At 41.4% G+C, this 27578-nt stretch overlaps 2 protein-coding genes and 1 non-coding gene across 5 annotated transcripts in view; all 3 read left to right on the top strand.

Moving 5' to 3' along the window:
- Window positions 1-21294, top strand: part of LOC147311715 (hyccin 2) — a 51785-nt gene extending 30491 nt beyond the window's left edge. The window contains exons 5-14 of one of the 3 annotated variants that reach the window (XM_086267785.1): window positions 951-1130; window positions 4266-4346; window positions 6242-6357; window positions 9045-9140; window positions 9871-9987; window positions 11996-12083; window positions 12311-12467; window positions 12705-12725; window positions 13156-13335; window positions 16881-21294. In XM_086267785.1, the coding sequence (XP_086123911.1) occupies window positions 951-1130; window positions 4266-4346; window positions 6242-6357; window positions 9045-9140; window positions 9871-9987; window positions 11996-12083; window positions 12311-12467; window positions 12705-12725; window positions 13156-13335; window positions 16881-17527 (1683 nt within the window). In that variant the 3' untranslated portion in view covers window positions 17528-21294. The remainder of the gene's footprint in view (window positions 1-950; window positions 1131-4265; window positions 4347-6241; window positions 6358-9044; window positions 9141-9870; window positions 9988-11995; window positions 12084-12310; window positions 12468-12704; window positions 12726-13155; window positions 13336-16880) is intronic. The other 2 variants (XM_086267786.1, XM_086267787.1) reach the window with 2 other exon arrangements.
- Window positions 21295-23716: 2422 nt separating this feature from the next.
- Window positions 23717-27578, top strand: part of trpm2 (transient receptor potential cation channel, subfamily M, member 2) — a 33038-nt gene continuing 29176 nt past the window's right edge. The window contains exon 1 of the mRNA XM_086266692.1: window positions 23717-24044. The gene's annotated coding sequence lies outside the window, so the exon portion shown is untranslated. The remainder of the gene's footprint in view (window positions 24045-27578) is intronic.
- LOC147311714 (U2 spliceosomal RNA) lies at window positions 24842-25032 on the top strand. The gene has a single exon (XR_015125553.1). It is a non-coding gene; the product is annotated as a U2 spliceosomal RNA (small nuclear RNA).

Here is a 27578-nt window from a genome sequence, read left to right as displayed (position 1 = left end):
CATTCACTCACACTGACCCCTGGACTGTATAAACGCTGTGGCTCAGCTGGCCTCCCCTGACACTACATCTGCCGAGGCTTTCGTTGTAGTGAATTATCCCCTCTGCTTCTATGCATCTCGCACTATCAACTGGAAGCGAGACTCTCCCTCCATCTGTCCATTCTGTCGTGTTACGTTTACAATGGCGTTCGTTCATGTTTTGAAACGAGAGCTATGTGAGTCCATTTCTGCAGGCTATTAAAAAGGCTGCTGCTGAGGCTAATGGGAGGTAATAGTTTATAGCAGTTTATAGCAGTCATCCTGAACCTATTGTTCTTTAATATTAACCTAGACATACATTTCCATGAATTTAATTATCTTAAAGTGGACCTATTATGCTCATTTTTAACTCTATAGGTCTTTATATCTTATACCAGGCATTGGTGCATCCCAGCAGTTCATTCTTTCTCTGAAACGAGCTGTTTTAGCTCCTCTTCCTTTAAAGCCACCCTCCCTTGAAGCTAGCTTTTATCTTACTGGCTGTTCCTCGCAGACAGAAGGTTTGAACAGCAGGTGGAGAAGGATACTGTCTCTCATCAGCATTATACGGAGCCAGTGGAAGAAACTACCTCATTGATGAAACTTGGCTATGCTTAATATGAGCATCCAGGAGCTTAAAAATACACCCCCGTATAACAAAAATAAAGAGGACCATTTTAGATGTTCTATAAACTGTTTTTGTTTTGTGTTAATGGTATTAATGACAGCTTTTATTGGTTTTTATGATATTGGGGTTAAATATAAATGGATTAAACATTTTATATACAGAAAAATACAGTTCAGTTTCCATATTTAGTTTTGTTTACTGCCTTATTGGGAGAGCCTAACAAGCATGGTGTAAATTCCAGTAAGGTGTCAGACCTCGTGTTAATTTGTTAATTTGCATTTTCTTGTTTCCATCTGTGATCCAGCTCTTGGAGCCTGTGTGCCACCAGCTGTTCGAGCTGTACCGGAGCTCCGAAGACCGCTTGCGACGCTTCACCCTGCAGTTCCTGCCCGAGCTGGTGTGGGTTTATCTGCGCATCACTGCCAGCAGGGATCGTCAGAGCAATGGCTGCATCGAGGCCCTGCTTCTGGGCATTTATAACTTGGTAGGTGTTCACCTTTCTGGGTCTGGTTACAGTAGCATGCCCGATGCAGAGCGATGGTCTTGTTACTGGCTGAGCCTTAAACGCGACCTTGTGGATAACCAGGTCCACCATAAAGTGTTGCAGTGCATACCAGTAGAGTTCCTGCAATCAGCCGTGAAGTAACTTGAACAGAGATTTCAGTTATTTTGTTTTTAGCAGGCAATGCTAATATCTTTGTTTTGTTTCATTTGTTTAAGGCTCATTTGCAAATTGTTAAAAGTTAAATACAATTTAGCCTTAAAGGACTTTTTTAAAAAACCGAAATGTTGAAATGCTCCCTGGATCATTAATTCAACAAATCCATGTGGTATCCCGACAGTAAAAACAAACAAGCAACGACTATTCAAATCTTCACAGTGAACTGCCAAATGTGATTTGACTGTCAAAATTCAGAATCAGGGACAGACTCATTCTGAAATATGGAGCAAGGGTGGCTGCAGTGTCCAGTTTCACACTGTTAAACCCTTCACATGATCTGTCAACTGCTTACCCTGCAAACATAACCAGTATCTTCTGTTTGCTGCTGAGCTTTTTTTCCTCCTCAGTTTTGAGTACTGCTTATTAGGTGTCCTGGTTCTAGTTTGACGACTGCTCTTACAACATCATCATCCATAAAGGGATATCTCTGCCAAAGCTAAAGCTTCCCCACCATGCCAAGCATGAATCTGATTGTAATAGTTTGTAGTTGTGAGAACATCAACACTTTGTCTCACAGTAGTCAAAAGTTGATTGATCCAGACTTAAGGTTTCAAGTAATCCTCCTAACCCATAACCTCGTTGGCAGAAGTTAATTTGTGAGGTGTGACTAGACTGCTATAGGGTTATATGGATGAATATAGGTCGTTGCATTATTTTGAGCCTTTACAATTCTTAAGATGCATTTAAATGGATAAAGTGTAAAGTAAAGTGTGCGTGTTAGTCCCCATAGGGAAATAGTTCCTCTGCATTTAACCCATTCACCCAGTGAAACAGTGGGCAGCCACCAGTGCAGCGCCCGAGGAGCAGTGTGTAGGGACGGTACCTTGCTCAGGGGTACCTCAGGGTAGCCGTTCAGTGGAGTCGAACCCCCGACCTTCCGATCATGGGGCCACCACTCTACCTACTGAGCTATCCCTGGATAAGAATGTGGGAAAGTGCATTTTTTAAATGGAAATCACAGGTGCTTTAGATCTAATACAAGTGAAACATTGTTAAGGTTGAACGTCTGTTGACTTGAAAGACGACCTACAGGGAAAACCCTGGATAATGGGACGAGCGCAGATAGATTGCATCACCAGGAAACACCCCTGGGGAAATGTGCTAAGAGCTTGAGATATCAATAGAAAGAGCTCCATGACAGCCAGCAGAGCTAAGGGTATATCCATGCATAATTCATCCCTCAGTCTATACCACTCACCCTACACACACACGCATAGGTACATACTGCTCGTGCTCATTGACATCTTGCCTGTCTTCAGCGATGACTTCTCCTTGATAAACAGCCTTGCTTTCAGCAGTCGCCGCAGATATTCAGAGATGTACTGTTACCCAGTGAAGGGCACACCAAGGCATGAATCAACAACAAATTCAAGGAGAAGTGCAGATAAGAAAGATTGTCTGAAAAACCAGAAAAGCTCACCACTTTGATTAGTGTAAGGGGGATGGGGGGAGAGATCAAACTGAAACAAGAAAAGTTGTCTCAACTTTACTCATTCTGTTAACAGTGTCCGTCATGCTCACATGTAATAGCCACTTGAGTCCTATTGAGTTGCTCATAATTGAATTTCAGGATAAATCTGGGAAATGAGAAAGTTTCACAAATGTTCTCATGTACATCCGTAAATGTTTATTTTTTCCTCTTTTTAATATATATCAGGAACACAGATAATCAGGTATTACTTGTAGAAATGGCATCATTCTCAGAGAAGCGTTAATCTTTGTGCAACCCATCGCAGTGTGAAATTGGAATTGAGTGGCACCGGTTCTGGCAGTGACATTTAATCTGCCAGCAGAATAGACGAACACCAGGCTTAACCGCGTGCGTGATAGGCGGTTCTACAACAGTACTGATAAATGTTTGCACCTTAACCACCACAGAGGGAAAAAAATCACATTTACAAGCTTAATATACACTCATCAGCCTCTTCTTTAAGTACACATGTTCAGTTGCTTACAAATATCTAATCAGCCAATCACATGGCAGCGTTTGGGCATGTAGAAATGATGAAGATGACCTGCTTAAATGTGCTTAAATCACATTGTTCCAGGATGTGGAAAAATGTGATTTAAGTGACTCTGAATGTGACACTTTTGGCGTTTTTGATGTCATACGGCTGGTCTGAGTATTGCAGAAACAGCTGGGATTTTCCCAACCAACCATCTCTAGTGTTTACATGCTCAGAAAAAGAGAAACTATGCAGTGACCGGCATTGTAGGTTGCTTCAGAATGACATGAAAGCAACACAAACTCAAATAACCACTCATTAAAAGAAAGGTATGCAGAGAAGCATCTCTGAACATGCAACATGTTGAACATTGAAACAGATGGACTGCAACAGCAGGCATTCACACTAGGTGTCCGTTCTGTCTCCACTAAGAACGGACTGAGGCTACAATTCACCAGAACTGGACAATAGAAGACTGGAAAAATGTTGCCAGGTCTGATAAGTCTTGATTTCTGCTGCAACATTCAGACTGTAGGGCCAGAGTTTAGAGTAAACGACATGAAAAGCAGGGATCCACCTGTCTTGTATTAAGGCTGCTGCTAGTGTAATAGAGTGGAAGATATTTTTTGGCACAGTTTGGACCTTGTTGGCTTTCCTGACATTGTCCATCTCTTTATTACCACAGTGTACCCATCTTCTGATGGCTGCTTCCAGCAGGATACTGCACTATGCCACAAAGATCAAGCTATTTCTAACTGTGTACAAGGCTATTCTTAGTGGTTTTCAAATTTTGTTTGCTATACCTAATTCTGTAGCTGATTTAAAAAAAAAAAAAAAAAAGGTTGTGGATGTCCCACAGAGCAGGCCCACCTCACAGTATCAGAATCATTGTTTCAAATGCAAACCTGCATTCCTTCAGTAACACACCTTCTCTGTTTCTTTGGGTTTGCAGGAAATCGTGGACAAAGATGGCAACAGCAAGCTCCTTTCCTTCACTATTCCATCTCTCTCCAAACCATCGATATATCATGAGGTAAGCCTCTCTTCACTGCAACTCTGCAAGTTGCAGAAGGACTTACTTAAATGGCTATTTAGAAGGTGGCAGCTCAACATCCCAGCACTGCAGGTCTTTTTTTCATTAACATCACCTTGAGGAGTTAGCTGTCTGTATGTGTTAGTCCCTCTCTGCCAGATCTGTGTCTTTCAAAAATCTAATAAGAAAAGATTTAACAATTTATGCACTTGTCGATTTCTTTGATTTTAAAATGAGAGCATTTCAACTTTCGTTCATTTTGTGTTTGAGTCGCTTTTGGTCGCTGTCACCGTCACGCTGGCTTCGTGCAAACGCTGACCTGTCTGCTACAACAGGCACAGTATTGACTGTTGCTTTGACCTGGAATTCCATTACCAAGAGGTTTTAAAGGACATACCGACTGTTTACTGGCAGCTCATAGCCAGATTTTAGAGCCTTTTTTACTCCTCATAGCACAGAGTGACAGCCCTCAGTAGGTGCTTGTCTCTGAGTTGTGCGTGCGAGTGTTGATGAGACTTGAGTGTGTAGCATGTGCTGAGGGCGATTTATTGCTGTAATTATAAGCTTGAAAGGCTCTATCCTCCATGCTGAGAGAGTGAAGAAAGCATGGAGGAGAGTGTGTGTGTGTGTGTGTGTGTGTGTGTGTGTGTGTGTGTGTGTGTGTGTGTGTGTGTGTGAGTGAGAGAGTCACAACAAGCTTCCTCAGCTGTAGTACGGCTCTGCACGTCACGTGGCCTTATCCCTTGGCCTCCAGCATTAGCATACACTCCGCTCACTTGCTTTTTGTTTTTTCTCAGCGCCACTGCCTCGCCTTCTCTGCTCAGTGTCACACAAGATACCTAGGACAGAATATCAATTCAATTTAGAGGTGACTTTTGGTCTGCACACCATCAGAATAAAATGGCCTTGTGACACATCCTCACTTGGACATAGCCAAAGAGGCCACGCACTCGGTCGTTACCTCTTCCTCTTTTTATTTCAACATGAAGATTTAAGATGACTTTGTTTGTTAACCTGAATACCTTAGCTTGTCTCTGGAATGACACAGTGCTGGACAGCGAAATACACCTTGGTTATTCAGTTTATCCTCTGTGCTTATGGTAACCTAGAGATATCAGATCTGTAACAGGGCAAGGATTAAAATAGGAAGTTAAACCATGTCAGACCATATAGCAGTCACATTGCTGAGGATATAAAACTATCCTTAAGGCCACGTGACATGCTAATTCATGTTGTATAATTGAGGTTGAAGGCTTTGGATTTTGGTCAGCGAAACTACACAGCAGATCCACACAGCAAATTCTGCTGTCTTGTCTTATGATCAGTATGATGACAAGATCATGAATGCACAAGTGCTCTGTTTATAGAATTTTTTTCCCCACAATATTGCAGGATTTCTGGTGCCCTTCAGAGTTTTTAGCTAAAGAGAATTCAAAAACAATTCTTTTTGAACAAGTTTTGTTGATTTGATCCATTTAAGTATATGACGTATTTGATGAAATGGTCAAATAAGGAGTCATTGGCTTTACCGACTGTTCAGTAGTCATGCTTTCTGTCATGATATGTATGAACTAATACATGAACAAATTTAACTCGGGTAATTTTTGTGAAGACTTACTTTCTTTTGTATAATAAAAATAAAGAGAATGAAACAAAACAACAAAAATTACGACATCAGGCCATGAACAAGCTGGATTACTTTGTCTCTACTGTCCCCACAGTTTGTTTTTGTGACATGTAAACCTAGTCTGGTTCTTCCATTTTTCTCAACACGTTTCCACAAAGTTTTGTTATAGTTTTCCATTTAAACAAAGAAAAGGGCCATTTATCATTTACTGTCATGCTATAAAGGTGCCACAGCTGGGAAATGTTTAATGAACTGTTTTTCTTTATAGCCTTCTAGCCTGGGGTCAATGGCACTGACAGAGGGAGCGCTCTGTCAACATGACCTGATCAGAGTGGTGTACAGCGGCCTCCATCCTCAGAGAGAGACCTTCACTGCGCAGAACAGGTACTGATTTAGATTTAGATTAGATGTTTAGCTGTAGTTTATACACACTGAGATCCCTGTTTGTTCAATTGGGGGCAGTGGTAGAGGTCTTTCAAGGTGCAACTCGCCATACTGACTCAAACTTTGACTAATTTATTTTCATTAATAAAATACTTTATTTATTGTACACCATCTATAAAACCTTTTTAAGATGATCAGATCGTAAGCCTTGATGCTCGCCCAGCCTCCTCTGGCCAGACTTGGCAGGTCTGAAAGCTTTTTTGGCTCTAAAATACTTTATGCTGCTATGGTGATCTTTGCATAGAAATGAAGCAATAGAATGAGCAGATATACATAAATGCCCGTGACATATACAGTGGTGTGAAAAAGTATTTGCCCCCTTCCTGATTTTTCATATGAACTACCTTTTTAAGGTCATGCCACAGTATCTCAATCAGATTCAGGTCAGGACTTTGATTAGGCTACTCCAAAGTCTTCATTTTGTTTTTCTTAAGCCATAGAGGTGGACTTGCTAATGTGTTCTGGATCATTGTCCTGCTGCACAACCGAACAGATGGGCAGACATTCTCCTTGAGGATGTTTTCTTAGATAGCAAAATTCATGGTTCCATTTACCACAGCAAGTCTTCCAAGTCCTGAGGCAGCAAAACAGCCCCAAACCATCACACTACCACTACCATGTTTCACTGTTGGTATGATGCTCCTTTCCTGAAATACCAGATTTAATGGGACAAAAGTCTTGGGGATCATCAAGATGTTTCTTGACAAAAGTGAGACAAGCTTTTGTCTTCTTTTTGGTCAGCAGCGGTTTTGTCCTTGATAAGAAAGAAACTGGCAGAAATGGAATCCAGTTTTGCCAGTTTCTTTCTTATTGTTGAATCATGAACTCTGTGTTTAACTGAATCGTCAATGCACGCTTGGAGTAATATTGGTCGGGCAGGGGAAGGAAGGGGGCTAACATTTTGTCACACCACCATAGCAGATAATCTAGGGGAAGCACAGATAACACTCATCATCTTTAGTGTTTTCCAGAGCAGGGTGGCCCCCTGGTTTCCATAAACACAGAGCATCATAAATATACTGAATGGTTTTCAGCAGGACCAAGCCTCTTAGCTTATCTGGAAATCCATTTGTTGAGTTGGGCGTGAGATAGTGTTTATGAGAAGAAGGCTCAAAGCTCCAGATAGGTGCCAGCTCAGTGCTACTGATGATCTAGCACCAAGCAATTTACATCCACCTTGCACACAGACTCAGTTAGGCCACTTAGATTCAAGGGCTTCCTCATTGTCCTCCCTCAATATGCACTTAAGGAAATAAAGTATGCTATATGGAAGCTGAAGGCTAATAATAACAAAGGGAGAGTTCTGTATCGATTCCATTTGAGTACCACCAACTTTTTATTCTCTCTCTCTATTTTTTTTAAACAACTATCAAACAGTTTTGTCACAACACAGAGGGTCACGGATGAGTTGTTGTCATGGAAATTTTTGTATTAAATAATTCACAGTTTCTGTGTTGTTGTTTGGGGTGGCTGTGGCTTAGGAGGTAGAGCAGGTCCCCTATAAAGGTTGGTGGTTCGATCCCCTGTCTGTTCCAGTCTGCGTGCCAATCATCCTTGGGCTCCAAGTTGCTCGTAAGAATGTGTGAAAGTTGGATAGAAAGCACTTCCATTTAAGAAAATAAAAAGTGCCCATATGAATGGGTGAATGAGGCAAGTTGTATGAAAGTGCCTTGAGTGGTCAATTACAGTAGAAAAGCGCTCTATATATATATATATATATATATATATATATATATATATATATATATATATATATATATATATATATATATATATATATATATATATATATATATATATATATATATATATATATATATATATAAAAAAGAACTGCTCCATTTGTCACACTTACATGTGGGCCTGATCAGCCTTTGCCATAACTTCTAGAAGGAAGAGCACTTTCCCCCACAGAACTTATGCTACAGTTGCTTTTCAGTGACTTTATTAGTAATTTGTACATATACTACCCAAATCTCACCTGTGTGTTCTACAGCGCCACCCTCTTTAGTTTTATGCATGACTCCTAGTGATGTAAATTTTGCCATCACTGGGTAAAGTGAGGTTTTGTGTCTGACAGTTGTGTGTGTGTCCATGTTGCTCTACATTGAAATGGACCATCTACTTATGTGTCCTTCAGGAGAAACTATTTGTACACAACTGTCCGTGCTTGTGCCCAGAAGCTAGTATAATCTTGGCCCCTCTCTGTCAAAGCTTCTGAGTTGCGTAGGTTTGCCAAATATTTTAACAATAATCTCTTTACTGGGTGAACCCGCAGCAACAAGTATGCTATCCACTATGAGTTCAAGATGACTTAAATCTTTAGTGTCACTGATTCTGCATCATTGATAAGAAGTCTGTGGAGAGCTTAAGGGCGATTACTGCAGTATGTAAGGCTATGCACCTACAAGCAGCACACTGGCTGACAATGCACAAAAGTGCTTAGGCAAGCAGACTGTTTAACACTTCATAGAGTTGATAAATTGCTTGAACCACGCTGCATAATTGTTCTCAGTGAAAGTGTCATACTTTAAAGGTATGATATTGATTAAAAGTGATATTTCCTTTTTTCCCAACTTTTTTTTTGGACTAAGTTGATTAGATTAACAGTGTGTTTTTGGTTGCAGGTTTGAGGTGCTGTGTTTCCTCATGCTCTGCTACAACTCTGCTGTGGTCTACATGCCCCTTTCTTCCTATCAGTCAGTCTGTAGGATGAGCTCACGGTAAGAAAAACAAAAACGCGTGTACCTTCTTTTGTTTTGCATTTTCTCCACCCAAGTGATAACCAGCCTCTGCAATGACACATTTTTTGTATTACCTGCTTTCCAGAAATTAGGATTAAAACACCTCATAGGCCGTGTAACCATATCTCAGTACAGACTGCCATCTTTGCAGGAGGATTTGATAAATGCAGTTTTATTTGAAATGAGTTGAACTGACTGTGCTTTTGGCCAATCAAAAACCTTACTGCTGGATACCTGTCTCCATCTGTCTATTTTGGAAACACTGAGACGCCCTAAGGAGAAAGGATCAATGTGGAATTCACAATATGACGCAGATAATTATTCCACCGCAGCATGTAGACGATTCAGGATATGAATCGCTGCCTACTGTGACCGATCAGACAGACAACGCCTGAAGCAAGCTCAGTCTAGTCTAGACAGATGGCAAACTGTGACTGTGAAGACTTCAGAGCACGAGAACAGCACTCACTCTTTCAGTTTAGCCTCACAGTAAAGACGTGAGCGCCCTGCTGGCTGACCTTGCCTAACCTTCTATGAGTCTCAAGAAGTTAAGATTTTGTTCCCCTCGCTCAGTGTTTGATGTGTTTCCTCAGGAAGTGTCTGATGTTTCCTTTAGTTGTTCTTCCCATTTAGCCTCATCTTATCTGATGTGTGCTTTCCACAGAGGTTAAAGGGATGTTGTTTAACCAGTAAAAATCTCTATTCACAGGTTGTGTGTATGCGGCTTCCCGCGGCAACAGCAGAAGCTTTGGAGGGAACCTTGCAACCGAGTGCTGTTGGACCCTGAGTTCATGGTGCAGATGCTGACTGCAGTGTATCATGCCATGTACGTGTCTTTAAAGCAGGAAAAGTGTTTCGGTTTTTGCTTATTTCATTATATTATGATTTTTTGGCAGTTCCACGGCTGCAGAAACAAGTTTCATGCATCATCACTTGTTATATATGCAATATACACATTCTGTTGTTATAAAGGAACATTATCACTTATTTTCAGCTCTATTTTTAGTCTTGAGCTGGCTTTAGAGCTTTTTAGCTACCCGCTACAGCCAGAATCGGTTTTGGTTGACTTTCATGAAGGATCAATGCATCAGGTCCAGTTTGGGGTCCAGTTTCTTGCCCAAAGGCATTTCTTTATGCTGACTGGAGGAGTCTGGGATCAAACTACTAACCCTCTGACTAGTAAACAAACCCATATGTCTGTTGACCTTTTCCAACAAAAAACACTCGACTTCTGATTAGTAGCTGACCCGATCTACCTCCAGAGCTGCAACCACCTTACTGCTCTGAGAGCAGTCTGAAGCTGCACAGGCCAGAGCGAATGGTGTAAATGAAGCTGAAAAGAGATTCTGTATTTATTGTGGCTGTAGCCAGCTGCTCGTTGTGGGCAACACAACATAATGTTGTTTTTGCCACTGGAACATTGCTAATGAGGGTCTTCTTGATTCTAGTTTGCCATGAGCTGCTGCAGAAATTCTCCTCACAGCATATGCTAGTGCACCACCAAGGGCAGAAGCTACCCACTGTAGAGAGCGATTACATCAGCAGCGCATTGTGGAAGCAGGTGATTTCATCCCCTACGAGGACAGTCATTGCAAAGCTGATTATAGCTCCTCGATGACAGCAAGTCCTCAGATATGGATATCCTGATACGATGGTGACTGGAATCACTACTGTTGCAGTAGTGGTGTAGCAGAGCGGTTGGGAGAGGATGAGCATGCATTCTGCCTCATCACCTCCATGAGGATGCAGAGCAGAAATCAGTAGGTTGGAGCAGGCGATGCACAAAAAAAAGGAGAAAAAAAAGGGCTGTGTGTGAGTGTGAGTTTAGATGACAGAAAATAATGGCCTTTTTAGTAATCCCTACCATAGGTCACCTCAGTGCTCACTCACGTGAAGGCCAGATGAACATGAATCCAAGCTTCACACTTGGCACTAGCTGAGGACAGTCTGGGATTTAGGTTAATATGGCCGCTAATGCCGAGAGAGGAAGCAAAATGCGCTGGGATATCAGAACATCACAAACAGAAACAGCGTTCACTTGTGCTGTTCAGATTGGAAATTTATTCTACTGTAGAGTAATTTTCAGCCTCGTGAACATCAGAGTCTGTTTTACCTGCCCATTCATCCCATTTCTTTTGATCTTAAGACTAAAAGGAAGCCCAGAACATTTGTCCCCGCTCGCATGACTGTTGCATTTGCAGGACCACATCAAAGAGTTCAGCCATTCACTTCCTGGTGTTTTTGCAATTTTAATTTATTATTTCCATAGTACTTTTTTTTCATGGTCATCAGTCCAGGTAGTATCTTGCAGTATCTTGCTCTGCAAAGATAATATTCAGTATTTATTGGACATTTTCAAGTTAAATACATGTTTATCAGTCTTTGCTGATTTTCATTTGGAATTTTATAATATGTTTCCATATCCTGCATTTACACAATTTTACACAAATTAGCAGCCATTAATGTGCCAGTATTCTATTTAGTAACTGTGAAAACCATTTATGTGTGACATAAAGTTTGCTTTTCTAAATGCTTTATATTTTATTTCACTGCGAGGAAAAAAATTCAGCCTATTTTCTTGCATTTCAACAGCGTGACAAAGAGTATAATCCCTCTGTTTAGATACGTGCCCAAGTTATCCACCACGCCCTCGCTGTAGCTGCAGGCATTACTAAATAACTAATAATAGATTAGAGGATATGATTCAGACGTCAAGGCACCTTGTGAGACATTCCAGATAGGCTCGCAGCATGACATTGTTAAATGCCTGTGTGTGTGTGTGTGTGTGTGTGTGTGTGTGTGTGTGTGTGTGTGTCTTTTGTTGTGATTTGCAGATACAATGGAGAGTGGGAGATGGGGCGAGAAGCTCTGGAGGACATTCTGTACCGAGCCCAGCTGGAGCTTTACTCCCAGCCTCTCCTGGTAAGACCTGCAGCACAGCAGTAAACTCCCACCTGTCTATAATTAAATCCCGAGACAAAATAAAAACCATGAAGTAAAATAATGGCTTTGATCTGCCTTTTTTTTTTTTTTTTTTTTTTTTTTGTCCTCAAATTCGAACCATAACCAGGCTTTAAATCTTGTTATACCTCCTGGCTTTGCTCCTTTAATTGTTTATTGATCTGCACCTGTGCATGTGTCGACTTCAGCTGGGGAACGCCATGAAAAACTCGCTGCCGGAAAGCGCTCCCGACGCACCGCGGGGCCGCAAGGTGCTGCAGGTGGAGGTGACTCCCACCATCAGGCGTATATCAATCTCGGCCATCACCACCGCCTCGATACGACGCCACCGCTGGAAGAGAGAGGGTGAGACTTAAAATCTGCCATCTTGGCTGCAGCACACAGGAACGCGAGCCAGGCCGCAGTGCAGGAAGTAAATCTGGACGCAGAGTAGATTACTTTTTTTTTTCCCGCCCTTTCATCAACCTCATGAATTATCCGTAGCACTTGAGGATAGTTTGAAGAAGAAAGTTAAGCAAGTGCATGGTTATGATTTAAACTGTAATCTTACAGGTTATTACTTTTTTCCCTGATCTATAAAAGCCCGCAAGAAGGAGCTATTTGGTGAGAAAATGACTTCTCTGGTGTTTTTTTTCCCCCCTTTCCAGTGAGAAGAAAACCCGTTTCCTCTGTACTTCAGTTACACCATTAGCATCATCTAAATGGTGTTTCATGTCAGTTATTGTATGCAACTGTGGTCATATAGTCTGTGTTTGCAGTGTTTGTGCCACTCACTGCTCCTTATTGCTCTTTTTTTCCTTTTCTTTTCTCTGTTTTTGCTTGTCCTGTCTATTACGTGCTTTGTTTCACTGGTTACGATGAAGAGCGAAATGGTGCCTGTAGTTTCTACTGTCTCCATTTTACCAAGTATTTATGGGGTAGTTCCTATTTTTTCCAGTAGTTAGGCCTGCTCTGGCTATGATGAGGCCCGAATTGATTGAAGCTTGCTGCTACTAAAGCGACACATTTCCTCATCTGTGTTGTTGACTCCCAGATTGTTTTGACTACTCAACCGATGCAGAGTTGAGCCTCATCGTCAATCCTAGCCTCGCCCAGCACCAACACCGCCACCGCACCCACTGGGATCCCACGGCTAAAGAGGAAAGAGGAGGGCGGCAACACAGCCACCACAGCAGCAGCAGCAGCAGCATCATTCCCCCCATCACTCTCGAGGGTAGGGGACGGGGGCGGACGCTCAGAGCAGGGCGGGTCTCAGGAGGAGGTGCCCCCTTCGATCTGTATCATCCCAACCCTCCTCCTACTACCCCTTCTCGGCTTGAGGCGGTTAACTCTGCCCTTTCCATTGTGGCTGCCTCTTCACTTCCCCAGAGTATACTAACTCATCCAGTCTTATAAGACGCTCAGCCAACAACCCCTCTAATGCAAAACCTTTGCTATGTTTTTGCCTCATTTAAGAGTGGAAGAGTCGCCTATTCTGGGTTTGAAGGAAGTGTGGTTGGCTAGTGGCCATTCTGCATGGGCCTGTTGTCATGTCATGTTCTCTCTTTCTTCCCCTCATCATGCCTTCAACGTTAAACTTCCACCCTTGTCACTCACTGAGCATGTTTAGTGTCCAGCTTGACCTTCTACTCTGCGCTTTCCAAACTCTCCCTGTTTGATAATTGGGTTTATTGATTTATATTTTCTACAGCTTTGACAGGGAATATGTATCAGTTTTACAAAACGGGCTCAGAGTATCCGGCATCTTCTTTCTGAACTCGCCCCTTGAGGTGTTTGATAGCATCAAGTTTTGGGTCTGTGAGGCCAGCAGCACCCATCTGCTGCTACCACCCTTCCCTGCAGAAAGAGAACCTCCGATTTGTTTGTGGTGTTTTCTTTTTCTTTCTTTTTTTATTAGTCCAGCACCTTTACTCTGTCCTAAGTTTGTGTTCCGTTATGTTGCATTTCTTTTCACCAGCTCAGTGAGTGAAAACAAGCACTGCATGCACACGCTACAGCAAGCTTCAGTGATTTCTGCTCAAACAAGAAACGTCGGATCTTTTAGCTTATCAGAAAAAAAGGCCAAGTTATAAATTGAATGCCGTCAGTCTACTATTTCGAGCGGGGATTGTAGGCCCATTTTGCATCCTTTAAATGTGTGTCCATTTCCATTCATAAACGTTTAGAAATCTTGAAACGTCAGACGCATTTCCTGGCTTGTGGTCAGTGTATGTCTGAGTGCCATCTCGTCTTCTTCCAGTGAGTTTTCATTGAACGCCGCTCTGAAAGAATCCTTTATCATGATTTTGTTAGATAGAAATCTGCCACATATTAAAGAGAAACATGGGATTATTTCAAAAGCAGTCAGTTAGTTGCGATTCTCTTGCAGGAAGTCGAAACCTGTTTGTTTGCCTCTCCATTGCATTGAAATTGAAAGTTGCTTGTGCCTTTGCATGTTTAAACTTCTTATAGCATATTCTTTGCACCGCAACCATTTTTCTTTTTTGTTTTGAGTTCCTTAGAGGAAATTATTCATTCAGCTCAGATCACTTCAAAGTAAAAGTATAAAATGTGCTATTTTAATATTGCTAAATCTGAGGTGGGGGCAGTTTTAAAAACTCTGAACTGATGATGTCAGATTTTTAAAAGAGCCCGACTGATGCAGGAGCTTTAGTTTATTTCGAAACTTTGTGGTTTTAAAAACAATCTGAAAATTAATTTAAATATCAGTCTTTATTAGAAATCTTTAATGTCTGTCCTCTTTAGTTCTAAAGCGATCCTATCTCATACGTTCTGCGTTGTAACCAGAACATATGAGAATGAGCCGCTGAAGATCATCAAAGACTCTTAAGGAAGAATTCCTTATGTGTATTTATTGATATGTATGGAGTCTGTTTATGGTAGGAAAACAGGTCCTTTTTCAAATATACACTGCTGTAGTCAAAATTCATCAAACACGCAGGTATGTAAAAACACAGTTACCCATAATGCCTTCTACTGGACAAATCTTCCATTAGTGACGATCATTATATAGTTAAAGTTTACTTCTTTTGTATGTTGGTTTATATTTTACATAATACAAACTCTGATGCTTATGTGCAGTGAGCTTAACTTCTGCAGATGAAATTCGCCTACGGATTGAAAAGTGCTGTTTTAGCTTGTAACACCAAATTTCTGTTATGCAAAGCACAAAGTTCATCCTCATTAATAATGTGACCAACGATTTAACTTTTAAACATAAACAAAGCATTGAACTTTACAGGGAAAATATGGATAGTTTGTATGCTAAGTAGCACTTCCTCCCTTTTGTTTTGAATTGCAAAGCTAACACTGACCCTCTCAGCTATATTGCGGGTTATGTGTATTTTCTTTTTTCTGCAGAAGCAATGATTTTTGCAGGTTTACTTTAAAATGCTGCTCCTCAGATTGACCTTGAATGCACCATGAAGAGTTTTTAAAATGCTCCCCACTTAAAAACTGAAATACAAAATATGGTTATTTCAGATATTTCCGGCTAAATTTCACAGCGCATTGAAATGACTGGGAACCGGCAGGAAGTATATAAATCTGTTGCATGAGCAGACATAAGCAAAGTGTAGTCAAAAGGCTAAAACATGGAAAAACCACTGGCTGCAGCCTTGTTGGTAAAGATCACCAATACCACTCTTCATTTGGGGGGACTGGGTTGGCCTGTGGTGGTTTGCAGACTGGCTCATTAAGCCTCGCGGGCTGTCAGCTCTAACTGGAAGGCTATTGATCTGGCGAGGTGTTTGGACTCGCATCAGCGCTTTCCACAGATTGGCAGGCACATCTCGGCCGGCCAACCACGTGACCGCTGGGCCAGTGCTGCAGGAGAGACGAGGGATGGGGCAGGAGAGCATGTGTCTTCTCCTCATGTTATGTGCATGTCAGTCCAGACCTTTTTCTTCTCAGTTTTCTGCATTCCTTTTTCTGGTGCTGTCTGTGGTTTCCCTGTCATCCGGGTCTGCTTGTCCCAACGATGCATGACAGAGAGAGACAGCTGATCATCTCTCTTCTTTTAACAGCCTTTACCCTGCATACTGTATGTCAATAACTTGCTTTTTTTCTAACACTTTATCATCTTTTTTCCTTTTCAGCTTTCAAAGTGAGGATACAAATGGATTAAAAATGTTTTAATCTTTAGGTCTTTATCCAAATATCGTGCCTATTAGGCTATAGATTATTGACGATTGCATATTGTGATTAAAAAAAACTCAGCTCTTTGAGCCAGGGTATTGAACTCTCACTTTGCCCAAACAAACAGCTGGTCAGATTTCAGTCAATCTGTGTTACATCAGAGGATCAGAGCTCAGGGTCATTATGCAGTCTATTGAACTGAACCTCTGTTTGGTGCTTAATGACTGAGATAATGAAGAAGCACAGTCTGTCGAGCGTAAAGTGTTGCACTTTTAGAAGGGGAACTAATTAAGTCTGCTAATTTGTTTTGGAGTATTTCTAATCATCTAATCATAGTCATTATTACTGCTAAAATTTTTACAAGCCATTTGACAACACTGTAAATAAAAATTAGAAGACACGGCTTTGTGTTAACGAGCCAGAGCAGCAACTTCTGTGACATGTGGACGAGATTATAGATTATGAAACTTTGCAGTTATGAAGTGTTTGGAAGGTTTTATAAAATGAGAGTAAAAGTTTTGCTCAGTCAGGTCATACTCAGCTCAGCATTTTGTGATTTCACTCACATTTCTCTTTGCTTTTGTTTTGCTTCTGTCCATGTTCATTCATCGTCACATTCAGACGCTGATGGCATGAGCGGCGGGGAGGACTCCTTCAATATCAACGACCCAGACGAGGGTTTCTCCTCTGGGGCGTCGAACAGCAGCCAGCCCAGTGGCACCAAACTTGGCGGCAGCGTGGGGCCCAGGGGTGGCAGCCTGAACAGCAGCACGAGCAGCATCAAGAAAGCCATTACTGCGCGACTGTCTCGGGACAAGGAGAAGGAGCGGGAGAAAGAGCGGGAGACAGACAAACAGGTGGAGTTGTCTGCGGATCTTCAGGCCGCCACGAGGAGGCATCAACAGAGGCAGCAGTCGCCTCCAGCGAGCATCAACTTGGACGCCATCCAGCTGAGCCCCATAAAGAAGCACCTGAGCTTCCCCGCGGGCCCCATGCTAGTGAGGACTGGCAGCACCTCCTCCAGCAAGTCCTTTGACTGCACGAATTTCAACCTGAACGGAGGCGATGGCGAGGAACACGAGGAGGCAGGAGGCTCTGAGAGGGAAGGGCTTCTAGCTGGGGGTTCTCACCGGCACTCCACCATCAGTTTGCAGGAGGAACACCTGCTCAGGCCGGAGGAGGCTCAGGCCCTGCTGTCTCCTGGAGCACCTCTTACCAAGCAGTCACGCTCCCCCAGCTTCAACATGCAGATCATATCACAGGTCTAACGTCCAGTGCAGGGAATGGCGCGCACACTCACACGCACGAATACCTACATAACACACACAGATTCATGCAGTTTCTCTCCGCGACTCTCTACAGCTCGACTATGACGTCTTTCTACCTGTGCGTCTGTCTGTGTATGTGTGTGTGTGTGTCTAAGAAATTGAAACACATTTGAGATCTCCAGAGCTGTGTTTCCACCCCGTTAAACATCCATTAAAATTTGTAATTGAGACCTGCTGTCGTCGTGGGTGGATGAAGTCACTGACAGCACAACGTGAAAAGTAGTGAATCGTGACCGGCTGCTCCTGCTGTAACTACGGTCGAGTGTAAGAGTCCAGCGTGTCACTGCGTCCTCCTCTCTGCCAAGCTGAGCATTCCACATAGAAACTCTCCTCAAAGGGAGGCTGTGACGAGAGGAGATCTGCAAGGATTTCAGGCTAGCTGTAGGTCATCCGTGACATTTCAGATTATTACGTTTTCCAGACTGAATCAGTCAAAAATGAATCAGCAATAACACTTACCGTCGCTCATTTGGAGAAGAGTGGGGGACTTGGTTGGTCTGTCTCTTCATTCCTTCTCCTTCATTCCCGGGGCTCACGTGCAATCGTTCTTGCTGATTATCTTCCTTGTTAATTGCTGTTTTTTGGGGGTTTTTGTTTTAATTCGACAGAGAGTTTTATGAATAACAGATCTTTAAATGTTTTAAATCAGAGTCCAAAGAAGGGTTTTTGTGTGTGTGTGTGTGTGTGTGTGTGTGTGTGTGTGTGTGTGTGTGTGTGTGTGTGTGTGTGTGTGTGTGTGTGTGTGTGTGTGTGTGTGTCAGTAGTTTGTCAGGCCCAAGTGATTCTTTAGGGTTAAGGCCATGACCTGTTTTTTGTCACAGAAACAATTCTCATTTCATCTGTAAAATCTAACAAATAGGATTGTTGTAAAACCAAACTGGAAGGGTGTCGAGGCTTTGTCCTTCCCCGAGATTTTAAATGGTTAAATCTAGAGAAATAAATACTGTGCAGCTATGGGAAGACTTTTGTCTTGCGGTTTGGTTTAAAATCTGAATCTCGATGAATAACTGCATTGGACCGTGCACACTTTTGCTGACTGTATGTTAAATTTGCGGTTCAAACTGCTCAATGGATCCTTCCGTCTAAGAGCACTCGTTAGTGAGCGTTTAGGTCTGTGTTAAAGCTTGTGTGTTGGCGTCATGTCTGAGCCGGTGAAGTGCTGCCCTCTGGAGGTGTATAGCAGTCACTGCTGACCGCCTGTTTTTGTGCTCTGATTGGATGCTTATAAAACATTTTGTTCTACCTCATTGTGTGTTCACCTGCCACTCAGACACGTGTCTCCCAATCAGAATGCAGAATGGTTCAAAATCAGACTGATGACCAATTGGGAGGATTGCAAATGGTTTCACACTGCAGCTGTGACGACACTGTAAAGATTTGTGCGCATTCGTGTGACAAGTGTGGCTGAATATCCTGGCCTTGCATTTCAGTTGAGTACCATCATGTGCAGTTTTTACCTGCAAAACAAAAACCATCAGACTTTTCTTCTTTTTTTTTCCTGTCATATATCAATCAGTCTCATTTGGGTTATTATTTTAAGTCCCTAAAATGCCCTGCTTTGATTTTTATTTTTATTTTTTGGAAGTGCAATTTCAATCACATACATGGAGTTAGATCTCTGCTGTGAAACGGCTGCATCTGCGCGCAGTGCTCGCTGGCCTTCTGTAGTACCCCCTGTCTGGGCTGAGGGATTTGAGCACGGCGTGCTTGTCTGCATGTTTAGTGCCCTGCGAAGCGCCGGCTGTTTCATTGGCATGAAATGCCCGGTGAGCCAAACCCGAGTTTTGTCCTCGTCTTTGCCAGATGTGCCGATACGCATCCTCTCCTTAAGGACTTTCGGTTTCCCCTCCTTTGGATGTCTTAAATTTAAAAATGCCTTCTTTTTTTTTCTCCTGTCTGCTGTTCTTATTTTAAAATAAATTTTTAAAAAAAAGGGATCTCTAGACACATGGTTCAACGTGCCCTTAGATGCAGCTTCACCTTTATTTGGCATTTAAAAAAAAAAAAAAAAAAAAAAAAAAAAATATCATCACTTAGTATAGCTGTTCACATATAAAAGCAGTATATGAAGCGTCTGTGTACTGTAGTAGTCAGCGGTTGTACTGCATTTCCATGTTTTGCTCAAGTGCTTGTTTAAAAAGAGAATGAATGATTAATATATATACATATGCATATATATATATATATATATATATATATATATATATATATTTATAAAAGTCAGTTCAGTGTGCAGTGAAAATCCCACACGCTCGTGCTCCTGTGCTTGAAACCCTCACAGCTGCTGCTCCTGGTCCTGAGTGAGTCCTGTGTGTGCTTTAGCCTTACACATTTCAGGCCAAAAAGCCTCAGTAGTCAGCTCTTTGGCCTCACATCATCTTCCTCCTCCTCCTGAACTGGACTGGACTGTGGAGGATGAAGAAGAGAGGAGAGTAGCTACAGTTCACACTCTCACCTGGTCCACTGTCTGCTGTCATCGTGCTGTGTGGCTCTCGGCGAGCCGTGTTTTCCCATTTACTGTATTTTGCTGTGAGTCGAGTGGCACCTTTTTGGCTGTTGTTTGTTTTTGTTTTGTTTTTTAAACTGTTAACGTGTTCTTGTCATTCACACGACTCCCCCTCACCTGAGGGGTACCAGCAGCCACTTTGGTGCTGCACGCTGCCACAGAGTGACAAATGTCCGAGAGTGTGTGTGTGGGAGTGTGTGCGTACGCAGTGTTATTTGCATGTGATCAGGGTGGGAAATGAACGTTAAAGTTTGACTGTGGTTGGAAATTTTAGCTGCCATAGATAAGCTTATAAATCCTTAAGTCTATTTGAATTTCAATAAAGGAAAAAATATATTTTATTTAAATAAAGTTCATTTCCTGTCCTGCATGTGACAACTGTGGGCTTTGTTTTCATACAGTAGAATGCACTTTAATCCATCCACCTCTCTCAAGATAGTAATCGAAATGACATCCATTTATGTGCAAATACACTCAATGCAGGGTTTTAGTCTCTTTTAAAGTAGCATTGTGTTGGATGTGACATCCAACACAATACTATTTTTTTTTTTTTTTTTGTTAAAGTCAAAGGGTACAGCTATTTATTATATTTTTTTCATTTTAAAACCAAAAAATATATATATAGATATATAGATATATATAAAATGGGGTCTGGAAGGTCTCAGGAGATTATCAGAAAGCCACATTTAAAAAAAAAATAAAAAATGGCAGCACTAAAATTTCTGTTCTTGACATCAGAATTGATTCTATGCAACATTTCCCCCACCCTCTCCTTTTTATTTTTTTATTTTGGTGGACGGGCTTTCGCCGATCCTCGTCGGGTGGGAGGGGCCACATGCATTTAAGATGATTTTTAAAGGTGCAAGACCTCAACAGTGTCGCCATTCAAAGATTCTGTTTATACACCCTGCGTGGTGCTACAGAGCAAACGACTTCTCTTACATGGGTGAATTAAGAGGACCATGGACACCTGGACTCTGAGTGCATGTTGAGCCCTTCTGTCAGTTTGCTGCTCTGTGGCTCAAAGACGCCAGTCGGTGTATTAAATAGATTAGCAATTATGAATGCTTCAAGGGAAGCTGCTGGATGATGTGATTACACTGTACTAATGATGTTATATAAATGGAGAAAGACTTATTTTAAATCTTGTAAATAAATGTACAAAGGTGAAGCAAGATGAATATAAAAAAAATGAACATAAGTCTGAAATGTAGAGAAATTAATGTATATTGTTGAATAAATATTGTGCTGTAAGGGATCTGAGTGTGTGTGAGTGCTTTAGTACACTCATCATTACACATCACATGACTACTTCCAGTTTTAGTACCCAGTTTGGTTTCACTATATAACTGCAAAAGTCTCAAGTCACCTGTCATTTCTTTACATTTCATTTAAATGAGCCGGACTTTATTGTAAGTGGGGGTTTGTAAGTGGGGGTTTTTAAGTGGTCTTGAGCAAGAGAAGTCTTTATTTAAATTTAAAAGACTATCCTTTATTATAATATCTGTATACAATACAGAGCATTGTATCAAAAAATGCAAAAATAAATATTTTAAATACATCAGAATAACCCATTGTCTACAATATAAAAACTTAGTCGTCTGAATTCAGTCAGCTAATTTTGTGAACTGACTGTGTTAGCTTATTTGCTGTTAGCTAATGGTTCCACTGAGTCAGAACAGCTTTGCTGGCAAGGAAAACGGAAATTGGAAAGAAAATTAGAACAGCTACTGTGAAACAAGCAACGCTGGTAACAGTCAATAGTGCTGAATGCAGAGCGACCTTATGGCCGGTGTCTCTGGGCTTTTTGAGTCTTCAATCCTGCCTGATCACATTTTTAAAGAAGGGAACTGGGCGGACCGCCATATTTGACGGAAATTACGTCACTAATGTTAATCTTCACTCCGGTTTTTCGTAATGGATTTGGCTCAGTTGTCACAGCAGAGAAGTAATTCTCACCACTCTTAATGCAGTTCTGAAAACAGTTGAGGCATTTTTCATATCACAGACTCGCCTCTGCAAAAGACAATCAAATCCTTTCTCACATTTGTCAGAACATGAATAGTCAGTCAATTACTTCAACTTTGTGATGAATGAATAAAGACTTTTCATCACTCATTAAAGACTGAGTCATCAAAACTGGTGAAATGGAGACAAGCTAAATAATACTCATTAAAATATATGCATAGGAAAACAAACAGAAAATCTATACAATCTAAGAACATAGCACAAACTACTGCATAGTCCTGTAAATTCATGCTTCATACGTTCAGCAACCGCTTTATTAGGTACACCTGTTCCTGTACTGAGTCTCCTGCACAGCCATCTTCAGGGTTTACAGGGATGAAATGAGAAAATATCCAGTGAGCAAGCGTTCTCTGGGTGAAAATCCTGGTTATGTCAGAGGGAAATGGCCAGATGGCTTCAAGCTGATAGAAAGGTAACAAAAAAAACATTTATACAAACAAGCTACGCAGAAGAGCATATCTGAAAGCACAACTCATTTGACCTGGAAACAGATGGTCTACAGCAACTTCTTCAGTCTGTGACTTCTGACACTGAAGAAGTCACTTGGATGAGTGGCAAAACTTTTCTCCCACTGAAAACACTACATCCAGAAGAACAGAATTAACTTTTTGGGATTTCCTTACCTGGATGATTGAGCATGCATCAACACAAATGGTGGACAGTCCCAGATATTTAACCCCTAGTGAATTGTTTCTTAACAGGGTTGTTGACCCACTATTGATCATGTGCCTCGACATCTGCACCAAGGTGTGAAAAAAGGCGTGGGTCATTATCAGCAGAGGTTTTGGGTGACACCATTGTGAGACCTTGCCTCACCCTATTATGTGACCCATTGAGATCACCTGAAGGAAGATGTGAGTGGAGGTTGAGATCCCTTCCCAGGCACTTCAACCCCAAAAAGAAATTGAGAATATAAATTCTATGTACAATTCTAATGGTGTAACCAGGGCATTTTTGAGAAAAGAGCTAACGCTTTTACATTTAAGTTGCGGAGAGTCCTGCTGAAGTTCTGCAGAGCTCCGGGGGCCTAAGGGTACATCTTTCGCCATCTTACAATGCTGTGATTGCAGCCATTCCCCAACTTTTTGTGAATGGTACTCATGGCCATTGATCAGTGGGTTTTGGTCAGTGGTTGTTGATCAATGGTCATAAGAATTTGCATAATTAAGATTAAGAAACTGACCTCCCAGCCCATTGTTCCCTCCCTCAGTCATTATGCAAATGTACTGTTTATAAGATTGGGGAAACAGTCAGCTGAGACTGAAGAAGTCACTTGGATGAGTGACGAAACGTTTCACCCACAAAACGCTACGTCCAGATGAACAGAATCAACTTTTGGAGATAGTTTTTAAATTATTTATTAAGTTCTGTTTAAGAGTTATTGTAATATGACATGTTGTTGATTTATTTATTTTTTAATTTAGTCTCTTAAATCGATTTTCTATCTTGTTTATGAACAAATACTTTTCAAAAATAAATGCAAAATTAACGGGCTTTAGTCATGAAGTCAAAAACTGTGCGCTTCTTCCAATGCAAACGCTCTCACGACTTTGCGCATGACCGTTAGAAACATATGACCTTCAAATGGCCGAAGACATAAACAGCAGCAGACATGGCTAAGTTAATATGGCCCTTATCATTTTAAATATTTAGATAATAGTAGGGCAAGGAGCTAGGTTTTTGTTGTCTGTGGAAGCTTGTTTCCGTCTCTGTAATATCATAATAATAATACAAAACAATAATAATAAAAAGGGTGGGTTATCTTGACTTAAGAACTCGAAATTTCAAGTTTGCTTTTTTTGAGATAATTTTGATTTTATTGACTGCAGTTTTGACAGCAAGTTTTACCGGGCCGGAAATTCCCGTCCATAGTTGTCTGGTCAATTTAGCTAGCTAACTAGCTACTCTTCAGAAACTCTTCAGGTAAACTGACACGTACTCATACACGAAATTCTCGTCAAGGTGAGGTGGCCGCACAGCTTCCAGTATTAGTTACTGACTTCTTCATAGACAGAACTGTTTATTCCCACATTGACTGAGAGAGAGGTGTTCCAGCTAACTGAATGTCAGTTCATTGCCCCCGCTTAATTCTGTTTTGGCTCTCATATCTGTCACCGTCAGTCAACTGGACTCTTCTCAGTGTTATAATTTAAACCGCATTTTATTCATTTATTTATTTGTAAATAAATTTGTAAATTTATCTGTAAATACGAAGACCTTGAGCCAGGACCGTGTCATTTAATTCAGCTCCTGAGTCTTGCTAGACCAGTTTCTGAGTGTGGTGCAGTTTACCCTCCTCTTCACTAGGGGGCTCTACAAGACGTATATTTATTATGAGTCGATCTGTAAAACACCTTATTCATCCCAGGTTTCACTCCGCTTCATTGAGTAAAGTCTAAAGACTTTATAAATGGATAAATAAATTGCGTGTATTTATAATTAGCGTGTATGTAGTGGAAGTATTTGTGATATTTGTGTTGGTCTTTCTATTGGATCAAAGCGTGTCACGTGTCCAGGAAGCCGCAATAACGTTTGCGTTATAAATGCTCGCAAGTTAAATTTACCGCAACACAAACCCAGCGATATAAGATGTGTGAGGGAACATGGTTGCTCTTGTTTGTGTGATAATTCAGTACAAAATATCAGCAGTTCAGCTTCCAAACCATGAGTCAGAGAGACGGCGCTGGGAACCAGGCCGTTTCCTCCGAGCCGAATGCGACATCGCTTCTCGGCCTTTTGGCTAAGATCAAGTGTAGTATCTGTTCTTATCAGTTTAATATCTGATACGTCCCCTACCCGGGGACCATATATTAAATTGATTTTTGGAACAGGGAGATGGAATAGGGGCTTGCTCCGTCCACTCCACGCATCGACTTGGTATTGCAGTACTTCCAAGAACGGTGCACCCACCCCTTATTATGTTTAAAGTTAATATGATGGCTACGACTGCGTTTTCAGGGTACTTAGTTCAAAACTCAAATTAATTTTGGATTATTTGCAGTGAATAAATAATGTACCCTTTTTGATCCCATTGTGTGGAAAATTTTCAAAACAAAACAGTGTATGCACAACTGATGTCAGTAAATTTTGAAAGTCTGGTTTATTTTGATGTGAGAAACGTGGAGAAAGAACACTTTTTTCCACTTATGAGTGTGATTGTTCTAAGAAAACCAAATTATGGCACAGAAAAATGGCCAAAGCGTGAACTTTACTGTAGAAATAACAAAAAAATAAATTTTAAATTAGTTACATTATTTGAAAAAGTTCTAATGAAAATACAACCGTGTGTTCACAGCTCAGAGTTAAAGCCGGCACTTGCCTCTGTTTTCCAGTAGAGACCGACAGCTCTCCTAACTGAAGTGTAAACAGCGCATTCTGTTCTTCATCCACAGAGGACTCATACTGAAATAGGTTAATAGGTTTAACTCTTCTTTTTGCTATCTTGGTAAAAATTTGGTTAATGCTCTGCACAGCACTGAGCGTGATAAAGCTCACAGTGTAGTTATCCCCCTGTCGACCACCAGAGAGTGACAGAGCTCTGTAGGTTTTCTGCTCTCTTTGGACCTTGCTCCCTGATGAATTCACACATTTTACTGGTAACAATTAAAATAATCCAACTTTAAGGCACTTGTATGTTGGCTTTACATTTCAGAACCTACATCCATATTTTATATACTGTCTGTGGTTGTGTTGCCAACAACCAATAAACATCAAGAAGCACAAGATAGTCTCTTGCTGTTAAAGACCAAGTTGTCTGATTACAATATATTCCTGGTATTCATGCTTTAAAGGAAACATTTGCCTTTGAGTCCAGAGTCTTATCATTTCCAAAGTAGTACAGCTAAGCAGCAGTAGTTGTTTCCGTTCTTATTAACTCTGATATTTCCTACTTGTTGCCTGGCAAAAACAATAAGCAGAAACAAAAATACAGAGAAAACATCAACAATCAGACGGCCCTCTATGAGCAGCCACTTGGCGAGAGTGGAAAAGAAAATCTCCCTTTAACAGGGAGAAACCTTCTAATGGGTGAGTCTGGGTTTCTTTGCCTAGGCTGCTGCCTTTGTGACCTGGCATAATACAGGGAGTGCAGAATTATTAGGCAAGTTGTATTTTTGAGGATTAATTTTATTATTGAACAACAACCATGTTCTCAATGAACCCAAAAAACTCATTAATATCAAAGCTGAATGTTTTTGGAAGTAGTTTTTAGTTTGTTTTTAGTTTTAGCTATTTTAGGGGGATATCTGTGTGTGCAGGTGACTATTACTGTGCATAATTATTAGGCAACTTAACAAAAAACAAATATATACCCATTTCAATTATTTATTTTTACCAGTGACACCAATATAACATCTCCACATTCACAAATATACATTTCTGACATTCAAAAACTAAACAAAAACAAATCAGTGACCAATATAGCCACCTTTCTTTGCAAGGACACTCAAAAGCCTGCCATCCATGGATTCTGTCAGTGTTTTGATCTGTTCACCATCAACATTGCGTGCAGCAGCAACCACAGCCTCCCAGACACTGTTCAGAGAGGTGTACTGTTTTCCCTCCTTGTAAATCTCACATTTGATGATGGACCACAGGTTCTCAATGGGGTTCAGATCAGGTGAACAAGGTGGCCATGTCATTAGTTTTTCTTCTTTTATACCCTTTCTTGCCAGCGACGCTGTGGAGTACTTGGACGCGTGTGATGGAGCATTGTCCTGCATGAAAATCATGTTTTTCTTGAAGGATGCAGACTTCTTCCTGTACCACTGCTTGAAAAAGGGGTCTTCCAGAAACTGGCAGTAGGACTGGGAGTTGAGCTTGACTCCATCCTCAACCCGAAAAGGCCCCACAAGCTCATCTTTGATGATACCAGCCCAAACCAGTACTCCACCTCCACCTTGCTGGCGTCTGAGTCGGACTGGAGCTCTCTGCCCTTTACCAATCCAGCCACGGGCCCATCCATCTGGCCCATCAAGACTCACTCTCATTTCATCAGTCCATAAAACCTTAGAAAAACCAGTCTTGAGATGTTTCTTGGCCCAGTCTTGACGTTTCAGCTTGTGTGTCTTGTTCAGTGGTGGTCGTCTTTCAGCCTTTCTTACCTTGGCCATGTCTCTGAGTATTGCACACCTTGTGCTTTTGGGCACTCCAGTGATGTTGCAGCTCTGAAATATGGCCAAACTGGTGGCAAGTGGCATGTTGGCAGCTGCACGCTTGACTTTTCTCAGTTCATGGGCAGTTATTTTGCGCCTTGGTTTTTCCACACGCTTCTTGCGACCCTGTTGACTATTTTGAATGAAACGCTTGATTGTTCGATGATCACGCTTCAGAAGCTTTGCAATTTTGAGACTGCTGCATCCCTCTGCAAGATATCTCACTATTTTTTGACTTTTCTGAGCCTGTCAAGTCCTTCTTTTGACCCATTTTGCCAAAGGAAAGGAAGTTGCCTAATAATTA

This window comes from Aulonocara sp. 'chitande type north' Nkhata Bay, linkage group LG16 (genome assembly GCF_057382095.1).
Source record: "Aulonocara sp. 'chitande type north' Nkhata Bay isolate Kocher_YH1m ecotype deep benthic linkage group LG16, A_spYH_male_GT1.1, whole genome shotgun sequence".
Taxonomy (NCBI): Eukaryota; Metazoa; Chordata; class Actinopteri; order Cichliformes; family Cichlidae; genus Aulonocara; species Aulonocara sp. 'chitande type north' Nkhata Bay.
This window is presented reverse-complemented; position numbering and strand designations above follow the sequence as displayed.